At 38.6% G+C, this 19,974-nt stretch overlaps 1 protein-coding gene across 2 annotated transcripts in view; it reads right to left on the bottom strand.

Moving 5' to 3' along the window:
• Window positions 1–7,107: 7,107 nt before the first annotated feature.
• Window positions 7,108–19,974, bottom strand: part of YBX1 (Y-box binding protein 1) — a 30,576-nt gene continuing 17,709 nt past the window's right edge. The window contains exons 4-8 of one of the 2 annotated variants that reach the window (XM_027864396.1): window positions 19,880–19,969; window positions 19,255–19,557; window positions 18,534–18,616; window positions 8,264–8,529; window positions 7,108–7,468 (exon numbers count right to left, since the gene is read on the bottom strand). In XM_027864396.1, the coding sequence (XP_027720197.1) occupies window positions 8,295–8,529; window positions 18,534–18,616; window positions 19,255–19,557; window positions 19,880–19,969 (711 nt within the window). In that variant the 3' untranslated portion in view covers window positions 7,108–7,468; window positions 8,264–8,294. Of the gene's footprint in view, window positions 7,474–8,263; window positions 8,530–18,533; window positions 18,617–19,254; window positions 19,558–19,879; window positions 19,970–19,974 lie in introns of both variants that reach the window. The other variant, XM_027864395.1, reaches the window with a different exon arrangement.

The raw sequence follows: 19,974 nt of genomic DNA on the forward strand, positions 1-19,974 counted from the left end.
TTAGTTCTTCTCACTTCACTTTGCATCAGCTCATCTTCCCACGTTTTTCTGACCACTCTCCCCCTTAATCATTTTTTATAGCACAATAGTGTTCCATCATAATGATACACCACAACTCGTTCAGCCATTCCCCAACTGATGGGCATCCCCTCAATTTCCAATTCTTGGCCACCACAAAAAGAGCTGCTATAAATATTTTTTGGTACATATAGGTTCTTTTCCTTTTATCTCTTTGGGACACAGACCTAACAGTGGTGTTGGGTCAAAGGGTATGCACCATGTTATATATAGCCCTTCGGGCATTGCTCCAAATTATTTTCCAAAATGGTTGGACCAGTTCACTACTCCCAACAATGCTTTACTGTACCAATTTTTCCTTTATCCCCTCTAGCATTTGTCATTTATGATAGGTGTGAGGTGGTACCTTAAAGTTGTTTTAATGTGCATTTCTGTAATCATGATAATTACTTTAAAAATAGTTCTATTTCCTTTTCTGTGAATGTATTATTTAATGTATTATTTGGTCTTCTGTTAGTTTGAGTACTTTATATTTTTAGTTATTCGTCTGTTTGTTAGCACACAGCTATGCACAGTTGGTTTTGATGCTCATTTCTTCTGACTTTGTAGTGATTTCACTTTGCTATTTTCATGATTTGATTTCTGCCCTCTTTTTTTTTGGCAGATGTCTGAAGGTTCAATTTTATTTTTAAAGAACTAGCTTCTAGTTTTATTATTTTTACAGTCTTTTTGGTTTCTGGTTTACGTATTTCTTCTCTAATCTTCAACATCTTTTTTTGGGGGGGGGCGAGGCAATTGGGGTTAAGTGACTTGCCCAGGGTCACACAGATAGTGAGTGTTATGTGTCTGAGGTCGTATTTGAACTCAGCTCCTCCTGACTCCAGGGCCAGGGCTGTATCTACTGTGCCACCTAGCTGCCCCATCAACATCTCTTCTTTTGTCCTTATTTTGGTTTTGTTGTTGGCTTTCAAATTTTTAAAAAATGCATATTCGTTTCTTTTCTATTTTGTTAGTGTATGTTTCTATGGATATGTTTTTTGTCCGAGGACTGCTTTAGCTGCAACCCAGAAACTTTGGTATGTTCTTCTATAATTATCACATAATTATTATCTCTATGATTTGCTCTTTGATGGATTTGTATATTTAGGATGTCACTGTTGTCTCTGAGTTTTTTATTTTTGCTTCATGAACTTATTACTATTTTATTCTGGTCTGCCGAGGACGTTTTTACTATTTCCACTTTTTTACATTTATTTGAAATATATTTATGGCCTAATGGTTAATTTTTTTGGTAAAAAATGATGTTCTGAATTTAAATGCTAAGGATTGTGGAGCATGTATTTTTAATACTGACTTTTGTTGGTTATCTATGGTTCTATTAGCATAATGTAGTTTGATTATGTGTTAGAAATTTTTGATTTTGCTTTGCCTGGTAGCATGATTACAACTCTTGCTTTTTTGGATTCACCTAATGCATAATAAATTTTGATCCAACTGGTCATTTTTATTCTTTGTATATTATCATTTTTAAAATTTTTTTTTAAACAAGAGATTGTGGGATTTTGTTTTTAATTTGTCAGTCTTTTTCATTTTTTTGGATTGTTTAATTCATTCATATTTGAAATTATTAGTTTATATTTTCTCCATTTATTTCTTTTTAAAATTGGAATATTTTTGTTGCTTTCCCCTGTAAAGACAGTTTCTTCAGTTACTTTTGTTTAACCTACTTTAAGGCGACCCCATTTCCATAGGCTATCTCTTGTCCTCAAACATCCACTTCTGTTTGTCCCCCCTCTTTCCTTAGTTTTGTAGTTTTACTTATTTCTTCCTTTGATGTAGTTATCTAATCCTTCCCCTCTTTTATACTCTCATTAAGTACACTCTTTTATACTTAAGTAATGCCCCCTACCTCTCCTCAAATTTCCTTTATTAGGTTTTTTAATTTTTTTCTGCAATTTTTCTAAGAAAAGATTTCTTTCCCTCATCTTTGTCATTAATTCTCTTCCCTTTCTTTCTATTTTAAACTTTTACTCTTTGGTTCATGGTCCTCATCCTCATTTATTCTTCCTTTAGTTTTTATGTTTCTCTTGGAATTAAAGCTACTAAGACAGTGCCGCTGAACCAGATTAAAATTTTTTTATAAATACATTAAAAATATAATACAACATAGATAATGTTAATTTGTGGTTTTCTAAGTCCATACATGGCCTGAAAGGATCTGTTTCTATGAGTTTGATACCACTATTCTAGGGTACCTATTTAGAACTCTGTTACTAAACAGTTTCTATGTTATGATCTTGTAGATCTTGACCCTACAGATCAATTCCTGCAGCAAAGAGTATTATCCAGAAATTTTACCATGTCCCTGGTTATATAGTTCATTACCACTCTTGCCCTCTTCATGATGAGTTTTTCCTATTTGCCATGAAATATCCTCTCTGGATCCATGTCACCTAACCTTAGAACCTCAGTATGTCTCTAACACAAGTCTCTTCTAGCTGCTACCAAATGTACAGTTATAAGGAGGTCAGGTGGCCCAGCGAAGTCTGGTCCCCTTTCTCACGTGGCAGGATGCTGTCCATGGAGGCACAACACTATCTTGAAGGTCAAGTGGTTTCTCTGAACACCAAATCTCTGATGATTATATCCATTTTTTCACTCTGAGTCTTTTGGAATTGTCTTGGATTATTATATTGATCAGAGTAGCTAACTTCATGTTTTTCCAAGATTTTGTAAATTTTCTTATTTATCATTTAAAGCACAATAATATTACTAATATTCCTGTACCAAAATTTGTCAAATCGTTACCAAGTCAATGGGCATTAACTTTGTTTTAAGTTCTTTGCTACCACAGCATTGCTATGAATATTTTAGCACATTTGGGATATTCTCTTCAGTCTTTGACCTCCTCTGGGTTTATGCTTAGTGGTGGGATCTCAAAGTCAAATAGTATGGAAAGTTTAGTCACTTTTTTAAAAAAGGGTAATTCTGGAATCCTTGGACCACTCACAGTTCCACCAATGGTGTGTATCAGCATGCCTATGCCATAGTCCCTCTAACACTGGACTGTTTCCATATTTTGTTATTTTTGCCAAGTTGCTGGGTGTGAGGTGAGTTATTTTTATTTGCATCTGTCTTATTAATGATTTGGAGCAATCTTGCATATGACAGTTAATAATCCTTCTCTGAAGAACTGTTTGGTCATATTCTTTGACCATATTCAATGAGGCAGCCTGGTGGCACAGCGGACAGAATGCTGGGGCCTGGAGTTGGGAAGACCAGAGTTCAAATCTAGCCTCAGACACTGTGTGACCCTGAGTAAGTCACTTCACTTGTTTGCCTCAGTATGTCTCCAATACATTCTCTTCTAGCTGCTACCAAATGGACAGTTCTATAGCAGAGGTCTAATCACAGTCTCTCCACCCTAAGGAAAAACACAAGCACCTGCCTGTTTGGCACATTTACTGCTCACAACAATCTGGTCCCAGCCTTCTTTACAAGGCTCATTACATTTATTCCATACTCTATACTCCAGCCAATCTAGTCTACTTGTTTCCCCCTATGTGTCACTATAGAATAACTAAGGCATCCTGTCCTTTCATTGGCATTACACAAACCATCCCATGCCCCACCTGCCCCAGGCCTAGAACGCTGTTCCTCCCGACACCTTTTAAAATCTCTGGCTCCCTCTAGCTCCCTTTTAAACAGAGCTCAGGTGCTACCCAAGTCCTTCATTATTGTCACAGTGGGTGGTGCACACCTTCACCCTGACCACTTCACTTATTGGTTATAATGGTCCCACTCTTGTAAAAAAACAGGCTGGAGGCCAGGGGCTGTCTCACTTTTATCTGGATACCACACATAGTGGGCATTAAATGCTTGTCTGGCCATGTATGGTAATGAAGCTAGCTTAATGGCAATTATTTATCCCACATCACTCTGTCTTTTCCTTATCAAAAAAGGAAATAAGGTTAGTCTGCTTGGTACTGAGTAGGTTGAACTGTCTCTACCTGATTTTTGGGGAAACGGTCAGTGCCAGGAATTATTGGCATGGCTTCCTCCATTAGCTTCTGTAGCAATTCCTTTAAGGGTTGGTGGTATTACTGCGTTAAGGCCTTCGAAAGCCTTGCCCATTGTAGATGCTTCATTTTTATAAACTGAACTTGTTCTCCATGACAGGACCCTGCAGACCACCTTGGTATATACTCAAAATGGTTAAGCACGCATGTCATTCCCATTCCCAAGACCAGTCAACCAGTCAGTGTGAAGGCAGAAGTCTGAGAAACCATGGAAAACTTGTTTCCTATCAACAAAAGGAAAAAAAAATATCTCATGCATCATAAAGTGCTCTCCTCACAACCACCTCGTGTGGTCAGCAGTCCAAGCATTACCACCATTTTAGAGACCCAGATTACCACTCACAGCTAACATTTGCATGTTGCCTACCACATGCCAGGCACTGTGTTAAGCATTTTCCAAATATCTCATTTCATCCTTGCAGCCCTTGGGAGATAGGTGCCATTATCCCCATTTTATAGATGAGGAAATTGAAGCAAACAGAAATTGACTTGCCCAAGGTCACAAAGTGAATGAGTGAGACTATATTTGAACTCAGGTCTTCATGACTCCGGCCCAGCATTTTAGCCACTGTGTCACCTGCAAGTGACACAAGTCATACATGGCAGAAAGTGGCAGAAATGAACCTAGAATTCCTGATGCAAAATCCAGCATTCTCTCCACTTCACCATACTACCTCCACACAATCCAACAGGTGTCTGGCTGATTTGGAACCAAGGTTGCATTTCCCTATAGAAAACATTCTTAGAAATCACATGGTGGACATTTCAAGACAGCTATCCATTGAGCTGTTGGCAGGTCCAGTGTGTTCACCGTGGGACATTAGGAATAAGCCCTCGGAATTGGGACAATCCCCTAGCTCCATGTTAATGGAGAGTGTGGCCTCCAGCAGTCAGTCACCTTTAACTCTTCCAATGACTTAGCTGCTATCCAAATTTTCCACTGATCAGGATTTCTCTCCTTCCCTCCTTTGGTCTCACATAGAACAGAAAATCATCCTAGGAACCCTCCCTCTCCAATTTTTTTTTTTTTTTGGTGAGGCAATTGAGGTTAAATGACTTGCCCAGGGCCACGCAGCTAGTGAATGTTAACGAGGTCACATTTGAACTCAGGTCCTCTTGACTCCAGGGCTGATGCTCTATCTACTGTGCCACCTAGATGCCCCTCCTCTAACTCTTAAAGCAACCACTGAGGCCTTGAAGTTTTCTAAGTATTTTTACTGCTACCAACAATACAGATAGGTAAAAGAGTTTCTTCCAATGTGCCTCTTGCAGCCCCACCATAATGAAAAACAAACAACTTTAGATGCAATGAAAAGAAAATGCACAAAGAAGCCATTACGTGCAAATGGTAAGATTCAGTCACAGAATACTGGAGCTGGAAATTACAAATCTAGTTGTAAAATCATGGAATTAGGTTGGAACCTCAATCAGGTCTAGTCCAACCAATACTTGAGCCACAATATCCTTTATACCTGACAGTGGTCATCTAGCAATGGGGAACTCATCACCTGACATGGGTCCTATCTGCTCCTGAAACTCTTTCCGCACCAAAATAACATAATTCAATTTCTCTTTAAGACAGTCCTTCAAATAGATTTGAAGATAGTGATTATGTCCTTTCCTTCCCCCCAGTCCTCCCATAACCAATCATTCCCCTTATCCTGGGTCACTCACCTCCAGATGGCCTCCCTAAATCACAGCACCTAAAACTGAATGCTTCTGACGTAAGGAAGAGATTATCTCCTCTCACGCAGAACACCATGCTTCTATTAACCATGATTAAATTAAATTTTCTTTGACCACCATATAGGCTAAAGGCTTACTGGCTATTTACAGTATGCTTTTGCCACCCATAAGTCATACAAAATGACTTTGCTTTAGGACAGGGGGTGAAGGAGAGGTGTAAGGACTGAGATTCAATTCATTTTGTGATTCCATTTTTTGAATTTCAACGTTATTTAAAATACTACTCAAAGCCATCAGCAGTCATCGGATGAAACTCCATCTTACTGGCGTTCTCCGATGTATTCTATCAACAACATGATGAGGATCCAGACACAGTGTAGGAAAAGATATACACTTAACTACCAAGGTTAGAGGCAGTTAGGTGGTGCAGTGGATAGAACACTGGACTAGACTGGAGTACAAATTAGGACTCAGACACTTAATAGCTGTGTGACCCCTGGGCAAGTCACTTAACTGTGTCTACCTCAAGTTACCTCACCTACAAAATAAGCTGAAGACAGAAACAGCAAATCACTCCAGTATCCTCGCCAACAAAGCCCCAGAGTAGAACACAACTGAAATGACTGAACAAAAAACGTGGACACCAAAACCCAGACTAATCAAAAATGAGTAAGATCTCTCTCTCTCTCTGCATGGTTTACAGACTTTGGGGACTCGGGTTATTAAAAAAAACTGATCCTCAGATTTCCCCCCACCCCAAACTTTTTTTTTTAAGGCAATTGGGGTTAAGTGACTTGCACAGGGTCACACAGCTAATAAGTGTCAAGTGTTTGGTCTGAGGCCGGATTTGACCTCAGGTCCTCCTCACTTTAGGGCCAGTGCTCTATCCACTACACCACCTAGCTGCCCCCCCAAACAACTATTTGAAAAAATATGATTCCTTATACAATTTTGTGTTGACCAGTCATTTTCCAATATCATTGATAGATTTCAATATGTTGGTGGATCAATTATCATTATTCCATAGGGAAAAAAGCAAGACTGAAAAGAGTAGCTGTGTCAGGGAGACCCTCCCTCCCTCTGCACCCCCCACACACCTGTCTCAGAATGTTTTTAAGTGCATAAAATAAATGGAATTACAAAAGAAAGCAATTATATTAAAATAGAGTTATCAAAATATTTAAGAATTTTACCAGGGTAAGACCTCCTACGCCTGAGCAATGGCCTGAAGGAGCCATTTGCCACACAACTTGATACAGCCAACACATAAACTGTGAACAACTGCATCAACACCATTAGAAGAAGCCAGAGACATGGACAGAGAATTATTTAAAGACCTTTATTAACAGGTGCTTGCAGTTTGTGGATTTTTGAAAAAATCAGGTGTACTTTTATACAAATTAAAAATGAGGTTCTTAAAAATCTCAACTTGACCAGATATGAAACAATTTAAAAACCTTTAAAGGTGTATTGAGAAAACCAGGCTTTTTAAAAAACATGTTTGTCATTCCCAAAAAGAGACTTCTTTAGGTAAAAATAATAAAAACCCCATGCTGCATAGATTATGCAGAGAGTTCTAGTTATCTGGTCAACAGCAAAAAGCAAGCACTTAGGTCTTCCGTTCCAATCTTTTGTTCATTTCTTATTATTGCTGGAATTTCATATTCTTTCTTCTTGTATGATGACTAAACTAGAAAAGAAGAAACAAATGTCAGATTATGCAGGCCTCTGAGAACATCACACTGATAAAGTCCACCCCTCATCCCAGCCCAATCGCACCTTAGACTGTTATCTGAACATCCTCTAAGAGAAAGCTGCAGGTCATTTGTTTCCTAATGCCTTTGCTCCACAATGTTCTCTCCACTAGAGAACAATCTTTTTAAGAGTAGCCTCAGAGGATAAGTTCATGGCAAAAATGGAGGCCCACACATCATGCTAGGTCACCTTTCTCACCAGACCAAATGCCTTATTTCCCCATTTATAATGAGAAGAGAATGAAGCAGTAAAATCCCCTTTAGAATGCTGTTTTCAAGGGATATTACAGCGACAAAGTCACCCAGGTCACCATTTCACCAACAGTACAACCAGATCCACGGTAAGGCAACAAAACAATGGAAAGATGCAACCCCACAGAATCCATGGTGCGTAAGGTACTTCAAGGAACCATACACTCACAGTTTTAACATTTTCCTTAAAGTCATGTCTTGCTATCCAAATTAGCAACTGGGTCTCCCATCAGCATACACAAAAACAAAAAAATAGGAATTACTAAGCTTTAGTATCTCATCAGCTTTACAAATAGAATAGTAAATGCTTTTCTTAATTTTTTAAGCAACACAAATTATTTAAAATCAAAATCTAATATACTGAGGGAAACTACATAGGAGACTACCTGACCAAACTTCAAAAATGGAGCCAACTCAATTTGCAAGGTTGGTTCTTTGCTATGCTCAGATTTCCAGAAGCACCAAAACAATTACCCGGATGATGGTAGAGATGGTAAGCCGGCATTTACTCAGCCCCGCCCTGCTCAGCCTCGGGAGCGGACGTATTCTCAGCTGGTGGTTCGGCTGCTTTTGTCTCTTTGCCATCTTGTGGTTTAGGGTTCTCTGGGCGTCTGCGTCGGTAATTGAAGTTACGGCGGTACCGACGTTGAGGTGGCTGCTGACCCTGGGTCTCATCTCCTTGGTTCTCTTTGTCTTCTTCGTTACCTTCCTCTCTAGGCTGTCTTTGACGAGGAGGGCCCCTGAAATCAAGTTAGTAACAGTTGGAAGTATGCAACCAATTTAGTTCAAACCATCCCAAAGTGAGTCAAGTATGACAGGAGGCTAGGTCCTAGAGAAAAGTCGATAAATCCAGTATTTTAGGTTCAATTCTTTCGTCATTTTACATACCCAATTTAACTTAACTGATTTCAATTTTCTACTAATCCTCTCTTAATTTCTCAATGAGATTAAACACTTTCATATCATACCTTCAGCATTTCTTTGAAGAAAAAATATCCTACTTTTTCCCAACTGTGACTTGCATGGAACTGCCCTAGCCATGGAAAGCATCCTAGCCTTCAATTTCAGGGGGGAGAAAAACCAGCTTTAATATGAGAGATTAGAGCAGTTGCATTGGACCTGACCCAGATCAATTCTACTACAACAGATGTGGTATGGAGAAAACATAGATGAACACTGCCGCCAGACCTAGAGAAATGGTAACCCTATTAAATTCCACCTTCTGAAAACAATCTCTAGCTACACTACACAGAATGCTGAACTTAACTTGACAAAGCCACACAATATGCTGGAAGAAGAGGGTAGGGGAATGACAGTGGTGGTGAATCAAGCATATTTTTCTTTGGGGACTGTATATAAGGCAGAAACCATGAAGACAGAGGAAGGTTAAGAACTAGGGAAAACACTACTAAAGGTAAATAAATCTGCTATGGAAGTAACTCTGAATGTAATCATCCTGGGTTCAATCAGATACACCTTAAGAGTCACCAGAAATTTCATTAGTACACCATTTCATCATCTTCCTGGCTACCTTTTGAAGGTTATTATTCCTCAAGTATGAAATGCCATTTTCCACTCAGAGGTACCACCACACTTTTCTCCCTGTCATATAAATCCGACCCTTGAGTTCAGAACTTTTACATTGCTTTCTATAACACATTTCCCTCTGCAGCAGTGATGACTTACTAGAGGGGGAAAAAAAGGTATACAAATCCAATATATAACCCAGCCACACCCCAGTTCTGAAAGCCCCAACTGTCTCCAATGTGAATTTCATCAACATAGGGTAGGAACTGGGGGGTGGGGGGGAAGAAGGGGAGATGAGAAGAATAAAACAGGAAAGGGAAGTAAAAAGCAAGGAGCTTATGAATGCTCGAGAACAGAACCACAAAACTGTAATATCTAATCAGACACCCAAGAATTTGGCTAGTTAGTACCCTGTACTTAACAGAGCCCTTTCACATTCTTTCAAATCCCTAAGCTTTCTTCTCTAAACCCTCTCATCAAATTCAACATCATTTATGTTTCATTTGACCTCTTGCTTTTAACTTCTTTCGTGTGTATCAGCTTCATTCCACTATCAAACCACACAATTTAGGTTCTTCATATTTCAGGCCTCAATAGTTTACTGGAGCCTACTCAATATAGTTAATAGATATCCTCCACATTACTGATGACACTCTTTGCTGAAACTTACAATATTTTCTAAAATGCTCTCCCTTCCCAAAGACTTGACCAACTAGTCTTTTGAACTGACAAAGAAGTGATTCAACAGTTAAGATCAAGACCGTATCTCAAAATAAAATGTCAAACATTCAGGAGTCCCTTTCTTTTATGTTTTTACAAAATTACTTACAAAATAATTATGCTTTAATGATATAACAATTTGTCCAACTTAGATATTTCTATTGTATGGTCATTGTCCTATAAATCCTAGCCAATGTTCTCTTTTCTCCTCTTCTCCTAGTCACCTGTGATTTTAGAGAGACATCACTTTCCAACTCATATGCCATGATGACTCCATACCATGGACCTCACACAGCAGGCTCTACAAAACACAGCCTATGTTTTAGGAACAGTATACCACCATAAACATACTATTTATCAAAAGCATTACCATTTCACTCTTTGGCTTTCTACAGGTTAAGGCAATAATAACCTTGGTTGTTCCTTGCATTTACCCATATCTCTACATTTATTTTCCATTCAACACACTCCCAAACCAATACATCCTTCCTCCCAATATGAACTTCTTCTGAAGAAGAAGTGTGTAGATCTACACATGAAACATTAGTCGAGCTAGTCACGTTACACTTCTGAGCAAAAATCTGTTTATTGAACAACAGCCCCTCAGAATCTGGTTCCCTACCTTTTCCAAGCTTATCTCATTTCATCCGCCAAACTCTAATCAAAATGGATGATAGCCTGCTTCTCGATCATACTGTACTCGGCTCATTTGTTCACAGTATGATTTTATCACTTCCCTTTCTTCACTTCTTGAACATATCCAACCCAAATGCTATTTTCTCCATGAAGATTTTGCATCACATTCCATTTTTCAACTCTTAAAAATACCTTATTGCAAAATCCTTTACGAATTAAATCACTCTGATCCCACCTTCCTAATGAGCTTCTCCAAACACACAGCTAGACATGCAAGAATTAATGCCCTGTCACCATGTAATAACATGTATCGGTTACCTGTCAGTGTCCTCTCCTATACCAAATTCCATCTTATCCACATTCTGTGTCTCCCTAATCTCTACAGAGTAAAAACCTAATATTTTTGCTAAAGGCGATCACTTACTTGGTCCATCCTTATCCTATGGTAAGAGACAGCCACTGAAACTCATAAAGACAGATCTAGCTCCAACAGTCAGCTACATGCTGACTTTCTCAAATTCATTTCAATTTTTGTCCAAAGGGTTTGAAGGAAAATAATGATTTTTCCAAGGCTATCATTCATTGTTAGTGAAAACATTTTCAGAAGTATCTCATAAAAAGGCTACCCTGGGCAAGCATACTTCACAAAATACATAACCAGCTTTACTGGTGAAGATGGGGAAGAAAAGAGAGTAAAGAAAGGATACAGGCCATCTGGAGACCTGTGTAGGACAAGAGGCCCTCTCCCTTTGAGTATGTCCTAAGTCTATTGTGTATTCCTCTTTTATAGGCAAAAACAATGACACTAATGTCTGTACAATCTCAAGGCTGGGACAGTTTGCCAAAATTTACCCAAGTCTTGAACAGTATACCAAATATGAAAGATTCAGAGTTTTTCAATATCAAATCAAACTATTATCTTTATAATTCATATGAAAATATAGCACCATGGCATGTAGCACAACCTCCTCATTTTATGGAGGAAACAGGTTTAGAATTTAAATGACTTGCAGTATTATAACTAATGACATTTAAAAAAGAAAAATGTATCTCCAACTCCCAGTCAAATGCTCATTTTCCTGCTTCTCACAAGTTTATGAAGCAAAACTGCAGACTGACTCTGAAATCCTTTTATGATACTGTTACTTTCACCCCCAACTGGTGAGGACTAAAAATAGAAAGGAATACACTCATGTGAGTTTATATCATTGCAAGTATTCAAGTGTAAGTGAGACAACCACTTTAAGAATACTGTAGCAGGGATTCAGCCATCAAACAATAAAATGAGACTAAAAGTCCTCTTTCAGCTTTAGGCTTCTAGGATTCTGTCTGGTGACCAAAAAATACGCTTGCTACAAGAAATACTCTATATCTCAAATAGATCCTGTTAGTATTTCACCAAGGAGAAATACTCAAACTATGGTCATATTAAGATAGAGAGGGATGTTTTAATTTCCCATTTTGATCATTATTCAAGAATATATAGGACATGAGACATTTCATCTGTCTGCAGAATGTTATCTTTCCTTAAGAGTAGATTTGATCACATTACTCCCCTATTCAATGTATTTCAGTATTGCTTCTAGGATAAAATATGAACTTGCTTGATTTTTAAAGCCCTTCACATTCTGGTCACCAAAGTGGCCTTCTCTGACTTCTCACACGTAATATATTCTCAGCTCCATGCTTGTGCACTGGCCACTCCCTTTGCTTGGCATTCAGTCTAACCTCACTTTCACTTCAGAGAATCCCTTACTTCCTTCAAGACTCAAACTTGGCTAAAGCCAAGTCTATTTTCTAGATGAATTCTTTCTTGAATCCAACTGCTAGTTTTCTCCTTCCCTAGTTACTCTGCATTTATTCTTACATTATTTACATTGTATTCTCGTATAATATACTTGCATACTTAGACATATATCCAAGTCTCCAAGACAGAAAAACAAAAATTCTCTGAGAGCAAATCGTGTCGCTTTTTTCTATGTATCTAGTAAGTGCCTACCATAAGAAGACATTTAATAAATGCTTGCTGATTAAATCACTGCCCCAACAGCATAGTTTAACTTTAACAGAGAAGTCCTATTAAAATACAGTCAATTTTTATATGCTCTGTAGTTTAATGTACTTTAAAAATTAAGTACAGCTTATTCATGAGAAAACAAAGACTGACCAATAGGAACAGAAGGCAATGAATGGGAAGGAAAAGTCAATAGGTAAGGCAAATTCAGATGATGGGGGACTTTAAGATCAGGACGGGGAAAACGGACTTACAAAAAAGGAGATACACACACTAAAGCTAAGAGTTTCTAGATCCTGACTACCTGGCAAACCTTATCTGCTCACTGATGGGAAACACTGTTAACTTCATGGACTTTGTTTTACTCCTTTTCCTGAAACTGTGAACTAAAAATTGAGAGTATGTAGCAAAAATTCATCTCTTTAACATTAACCTTTAAATTTTCAGATGACCCAGAAGAAATTCTCTTCTGTTATTAACACTATCTGAAAAGCAGGCTTGATCAAAGTGTGATCCTGAGATAGTCACAGGCCACCAGGATAAAGGATCAAACTTTTTGGCCACTTTTAAAAGGAAGGCGGAACAAGGAAAATTAAATATTTGTTTTTCCTCAGTGTTACTCCCCCAAAACTCATGGCACCCTAATGTTATAAATCTCAGAATGAGGTATTTCCCACAGACCAAGAAGATGTGTCCTATATCTAGCAAAAGCAGTTTCCCTGGAGAAACTAGGATCCATCTTCAAGTCTGAACCTCTTGGCCCCTCCCATATTAACATACTAATAAGACTTGTTGCTTCAGGGGCTCATCTATATAGTATAGATATTCACATTTTTCCTTACCTTAATGAATGGCTCATAAAGAATGATTCATCTGATCAAGCCAGGAAGGATTTGACAATCACCATGGAGTCTGGGACTTCAACTTCAGAAAGCCTATCCCTTACCTTTCCCCAAGGCTTCTGATGAGCTACCTTAGACACCAAAAAGATGTTAGCTTTCCACTGTAGTCCTGACTGCAAAAACCACCAGGGAACAGCTGTGACAGGGGATCTTTTTCATACATCTGCTGGGACTTAGAGATTCATAATTTCTCTCTGAGAAAAGTCAGTATGGAGCAATTTCTGTGCCATCTGGGATCATACCTGGGCTATGGAAACAAGGAGATACCCACTTAGAATTAATTTGGATGCTTGTTGGGAATGTCAGCAACGGGAAACTGCCTCACTGAGTGGTTTTATTTCTACATCCAAGGGTAAAGGGGAAAAAAAGTACAAAGGCTGTCATTCAGTGCGCCCCACCGCAAGGTAAATAAAGTTAATTTCTTCAAAGGTACTTCAGTACTTATCTCTACTCATTCTCTCAGGGTTCAAGTTTTAGACATTATCTTCTTGTTTCAACTAGGCAGCAGTGGATAGATTACAGAGCGTGGGGTCAGCAAGATCCCAGTTCAAATCCAGTCTCAGATACTAGATCAGAGTTCAAATCCAGTCTCAGATACTTACTAGCTGTATGATTCTGGGTTTAAGTCACTTAGTTGCTGTGTGCTTCAGTTTTCTCAATTGGAAAATGGGGATAGTAACAGTACATACCCCTCAGGGACTTGTGAGGATTAAATGAGATATCTACAAAGTGCTTGGCACATAGTAGGCACTATCTAAATGCTTATTCCTTTTCTCTCCCCTTTTCTGTTAAAGAGGGAAAATTTCAGATCGAACAGCAGTACAAAGACAGTAAGGAATGAGATATATAAATCATGGATTCAAGTCCTCCAAAGGATTAAAAAAAAAAAAAAAAGACTAAATGGGTTAACATCATGGCAATGACTTGATACGTGGCCAATACCCACCAATGGAGACATATATACAAAAAACAAATCCAAATTTTAATGATTAGTCTTAATTTCACCCTTTTTCTCTCTGAATTTTCTTTGGAACAAACAGTGGTTAGCATTTAGAGCTAAGCTTAAAAGGTCATATAGATTCAGAGCCCTCATTTTACAGATGAGAAAAATGAGACCTAGAGGCTAAGTGCTCTACTCAAGGCCCCACAGGTAGTGGTAAATCCAGGACTGAGCCCAGTCTTACCTCCAACCCAGTGCCCTTTCCACTGCACCACGCTGACGGACAGCCAGAATGCCAAGGGGAGAAGACAAAATAAAGGGCTTATTTAAATAATTCATACAGTGATTACACGGATCAAAGGATACATTTCTTTCAAACTGTTATAAAAAGACAGTTCTATCATTTTAGCCCTTGACCTCTATCTATCCAAGAAAAAAAAAAAGTCAAATTCAGGTTAAATTAGTCCAAAAAAGAGTCCCAAAGTTCAAGGGTCAGGTTATTATTACACAACCAAGAGTAAAACCCATTGCCTAATCAGCAGCTTTAAGACTGTGTGTATTTATCTATATAGATGTGTGTGTATGTACAAGGAGAGAGAGAGAAAGAGAGAGAGAAAGAGATGTATATAGATGAGTACCATTTTCCAGAGAATAATCTGGTTTTTTGGCTACTACAAGGCTGAATTAACCTCAGTGTTACCCTGGGTAAGATAAAGAATTTTGTTTTTAAGCACTCTCAGTTCATCTTCAAAGGCAAATTAATCCTAACATCTTTTCAGAAACAAAGAAGTTGATAACTTTAAAAGATGCTTGGTTTTGTTTCTTTTTTAACTGGGCTCATGTTTAGCTTTTTTTTTTTTTAAAAGAGAATTCCCAATGCAGAAACTTTCTCCACCGATGCAGATTAATGCCACTTTTGGCACATTCAGTTTCTGGTATAACTGAGAGAGTTGCCCAGGAACACTGGGAGGATAAGGATGTGCCCAGGGTGACACAAGTTACCCTTCAGTCTCAGATAAAAATCCTATCTTCTATTAATTCTAGTGCCTTCTCTCTGTTATTTTTACCAACTTATCCTATATATAGCTTCTTCGTATAGTATTTGGCACACTGTTTCTCCTAACAGATTGTTAAGCTCCTCAGGAGCAGGGACTTTTTTTTTTTTTTAAACCTTTCTTTGTAACCCCTAGTCTTAGTACAATGCTTGGCATATAGGTTAAAGTTTTGACTGACAGTCAGCAAGTGTCAAGAAAAGAACTTGAAGCCAGGCCATAATACTGCGAGGCTACCCACCTCTCAGAGGTTATCTTCTTTATTAAAACCTGGCTACACCCCCAGGATAGAATGAGGCAGAGTGACTTGGGAAACTGTATCGAGAGACCTGTATCCAGCATGGAAGAAGGGTAGAAGAACTAAGAGAGTAGACTATGGTGATTGAGATTCAGTATTTCTCAACGTGGCACAGACCCTCTATCTATGCCTATCTCTAAAAAATAGTGATATACAAACCTATTTGGACTTCAGCACATATTTCTCAGTACTACAGCATACATACGAAGGATGCTGCTGATGGCAGAGAATTTTAAGAATTGTTTTGTTTTTTGGGGGTTGGAGGAGGGGGTGTGTATAGTACAGGAAGAGATAGATAGAATGGGGACTGGGACCTGGGCCTGTCATTTCACCAGTGAAAGGAGTTTCAGGTGAAGAAATTCCCTTACCACTGCTAACTGGCTGATAGGTGGGACCTAAAGCCAGATCTCCCAGACTCCAGGGGTAGCTCTCTATGTATCTACTCTGCTACTTCTACAATTAAGTGCTTAATATTCAATAAAGCACTAATACATTGATAGAAAGTATATACTAGTACCTCACATCAACATCAAAGAGCAAGCTGTTCTATACAGGTGAATTATCCTGAGAGCTGAAATTTTTCTGGATTACCAATTCAGACTCATCCATTATGAAACTCCACTATTGGATATGCTACAGGATAATGCTGCCTTCAGAAGTGAGGTTTGCTCCTATAATAAATGGCCCTAGATAATTTTGCTTTTGGGGGGGGGGCAAGAAAAGAAACAGAAATATTTGCCAAAAAAGAGCAAAACTGTCTTTCCTGTGTCTTCCCCTCAAATGTTGTTTGGGAAAGCAGACAGCCCAGCTTCTAAACAGTTATGTCTTGAGACATCTATTTATCAGAAGCCTTTTGCTTACCTATGGGGCCCTTGGCTATATAAATTTTGGACATTTGAGATTAGGTACTGCCATTTCAGTTGGATGAAGGATTTATGGAAAACCCAAACAAACCACTTGCACGAGTATTTTATGGTTATGTTTAAACTATCAAAGCCTTTAGGTTCCACCAGCCCAAAGCCAAGATTCATAATAAACAAACTGAGTCAAGAAGAGAACCGCTGACAGAACTTCAGGGCTGGTACTGATAATGAAAGGTCATCTTTGGGGGAGGCTTTTGCTCGATAATCCATTCCAACATTATTACAGGATTTGTGAAAGCAGAACATTCTACACATTGTAATGTACCTGCTATGCACACAGGGGTACATAAACTGCAATTCTTACTTGGTTCTCTAAAAGCTTAAAAGTTCATACAAAGAAGGACTGTGGTGTTTACACCAGCTAGATATAATATAATAACCTGGTGAAGATTTAAGCCCAACACTACCTAAATTGCACAGTCCAATAGAGAACTTACCTTTCCAGAAAAGAGCCCATCCATCTGCACCTGCAAACACTGCATGGACACAATGCTCTGGGGTCTCATGCTGTCAAGGAACCATCACCTTCACTGCTTCAAGCAGTCTACCACTAGCCTAGGCAATTCAGCTTAACACATATTAAGGGACTGCTATGTGCAAGATGCTAAAGATACAAAGGTAAAGGAAGATTGATTCAAAGTTTCTTGGAAATAAAGACTAAGGGAATGAAGGATAACTGGTTCATTTAGAGTGGGAAACTTCAGGGAACCCCAGGAAAAGGCTTGGTTAATACATAGCAAAAAAAAAAAAAAAAAAAAAAAAAAAAAAAGTAGAAATATGTGGTCACCTAATAAAACCTTAATGTGGAAGGGGTGTGTAGAGAATATTAGTTACTTGAGGTCATCCTTAAAAGCCACAAGTGGTCTAGAACTACATTTTTTAGAACCAATACTTTCAAATTATCGTACCCCAGAGAGAGAAAAATAGAATAACAACAGCTAGTTTGTTATCTAGTGTTGATTACTTAGGGTTTGTAATCCATCTTACTCACTCCTGAGCTAACTCCACTAGTCTTTCCTGCTAATACTACTTTACCACCTCCAAATTCCTACTGAGAAGAAATACTAGTAGCTGGCTATTCCAAGAGTTCTAAAAATGTCAGGCAGTGTCAGACTTGCCTTTTTCTAAGAAAATAAGCTCCTAGTGGGTTTTACATGTATGCATACACCACCCCACCCCAGGCAGATGCTACTAGTCTCCTCGTTGAGTCTTCACATCAAGCCACAGTTCATGGATATCCACTATCATATCGACCCTACATCTTAATTTGCCACCTAAGCTGTTATAGGTATTTGAAAATTATATCCTCTCCCTCTTAGTGAGGGAATGCAGATTAAGAGGCTTCCCCCCTCCCACTATCTGTATGTGCCTATTACCCTTACCCTAGCCTCAGGTATAGAAATCTTACCATTTTTTCAACTTCCATTTTTGTTTTATTTTAGTAAAACAATGTCGACCAGTTTATAAAGGTGTTTTTAACCAATGTAAAAGAAGGCAAAAAGTACAGCCTTACAAACCAAAGGATAAAAGAAACTTTTAATTCAATTTTCACTTTGCTATCTCATCAAAGGAAATATGTTAATAGTGAAATAATCCAAAAGAAGTATTAATTTTTCCCTAGACAGATATAGGAAAGGCTTTATTCAGAAAATACTGTGTTCCTAACAAGCATGACCTGGCATATACTTGGGGCAGCATTTCAATACAGAAGAAACATCAATAGAGAGCATACCTGCGGAATCGTGGTCTATAACCCCGATACATATTCTGTCTCACTGGTCTACCTTGTTCTCCTGCACCCTGGTTGTCAGCACCCTGAAAAACAAACAAACAAAACCCAAAATGCACATCAAATCTACTAAAACCAGTAATGGAAGGTTAAAACCCAATCATTCCAAAGAGGCAAGAGTATAATGCAAATCACCTTGTACCTTAGTTCACTTAGGCAATATTTACATAGCACTTTAAATTTTCTAAAGTTTTTTTATTATACACTATCACATTTGATCCTTGACACTGCCCTAAGAGGTAGGTGCTATTATTATTCCCATTTTATAGAAGAGGAAACTGAAGCAGGTTAAGTGACTTGCCCAGGGTCACATAATTATCTGAAGTAGGAGGTGAACTCAGGTTTTCTTGGTTCCAAGTTCACCACTCTATTCATTATCACTAACCTTTAATCCAGTATAGGTAATGGACGTACTAATTACATTAAGAACTGTTAACTGGTCCTATATTCTTAAAATTTAGTTTCCTTACCTGAAGTAGGAAAATTATCACACATTCATTTTACAGTGGTTATGAGAAAGACTATTTTTAAAGAAAACAACCAACCTCAAAGACAGGCATAAGAAAAGTCCTCAAAACTTTTAAGTCTCAGAGAAAGAGAAGCTAATACATTACACATCAATTCTATATGATTTCCACAGTTAATGTCTTTCCCATAACATTACCTCCATTACTTCTCCCTGCACAGGAGGGTTGGAATACTGTGGTCGACGCCCATAGGGTCTCCGCATGTAGTAAGGTGGGAACCGCCGCCTGCGGTAGGGACGGCGTTGTTGGGGCTGGCCTTCTGGAGCACTCTCTGATCCCTCGTTTTTTTCCCCACTCTCACTATTCTGGTAATTCTGCTGGTAGTTCCGTGGAGGACCCCTACGACGTGGATAACGTCTGTAATGGTTACGGTCGGCTGCATATTTACTGCCTTGAACTGGAACGCCACCAGGACCTGTGACATTAGCTGCCTCCGCACCCTACAAAAGCCATTACAAGTTGATAGTGACACTCAAAGGAAATCAGACATAACTGTATTCACAAAATTCACAGTTAAAAAACAAACAAAAAAAAAGGTTTGCTGTGGCCAGGGGGTGCATACACACACCACGTGACTGAAATGTATCAGTTCATCACGGCTCTGAAGAGATTGCACACTAACTGCAGCCAGCACACAATAGGGAAGCTATAAAGCTTGATGAACCTGTATTTGTGGTCATCTGACCCATCTACATTAGAGTCACCATCAAAACTCATAATTTCCGGACTGAAGTCAAACCTTTACACAGAAAACATCCTCACCTTTTCTCCTTCAACAACATCAAACTCCACAGTCTCTCCATCTCCTACACTGCGAAGGTACTTCCTGGGGTTATTCTTCTTTATGGCAGTCTAGT

Source organism: Vombatus ursinus, unplaced genomic scaffold (genome assembly GCF_900497805.2).
Source record: "Vombatus ursinus unplaced genomic scaffold, bare-nosed wombat genome assembly UNPS02014775.1, whole genome shotgun sequence".
NCBI classification, from domain to species: Eukaryota; Metazoa; Chordata; class Mammalia; order Diprotodontia; family Vombatidae; genus Vombatus; species Vombatus ursinus.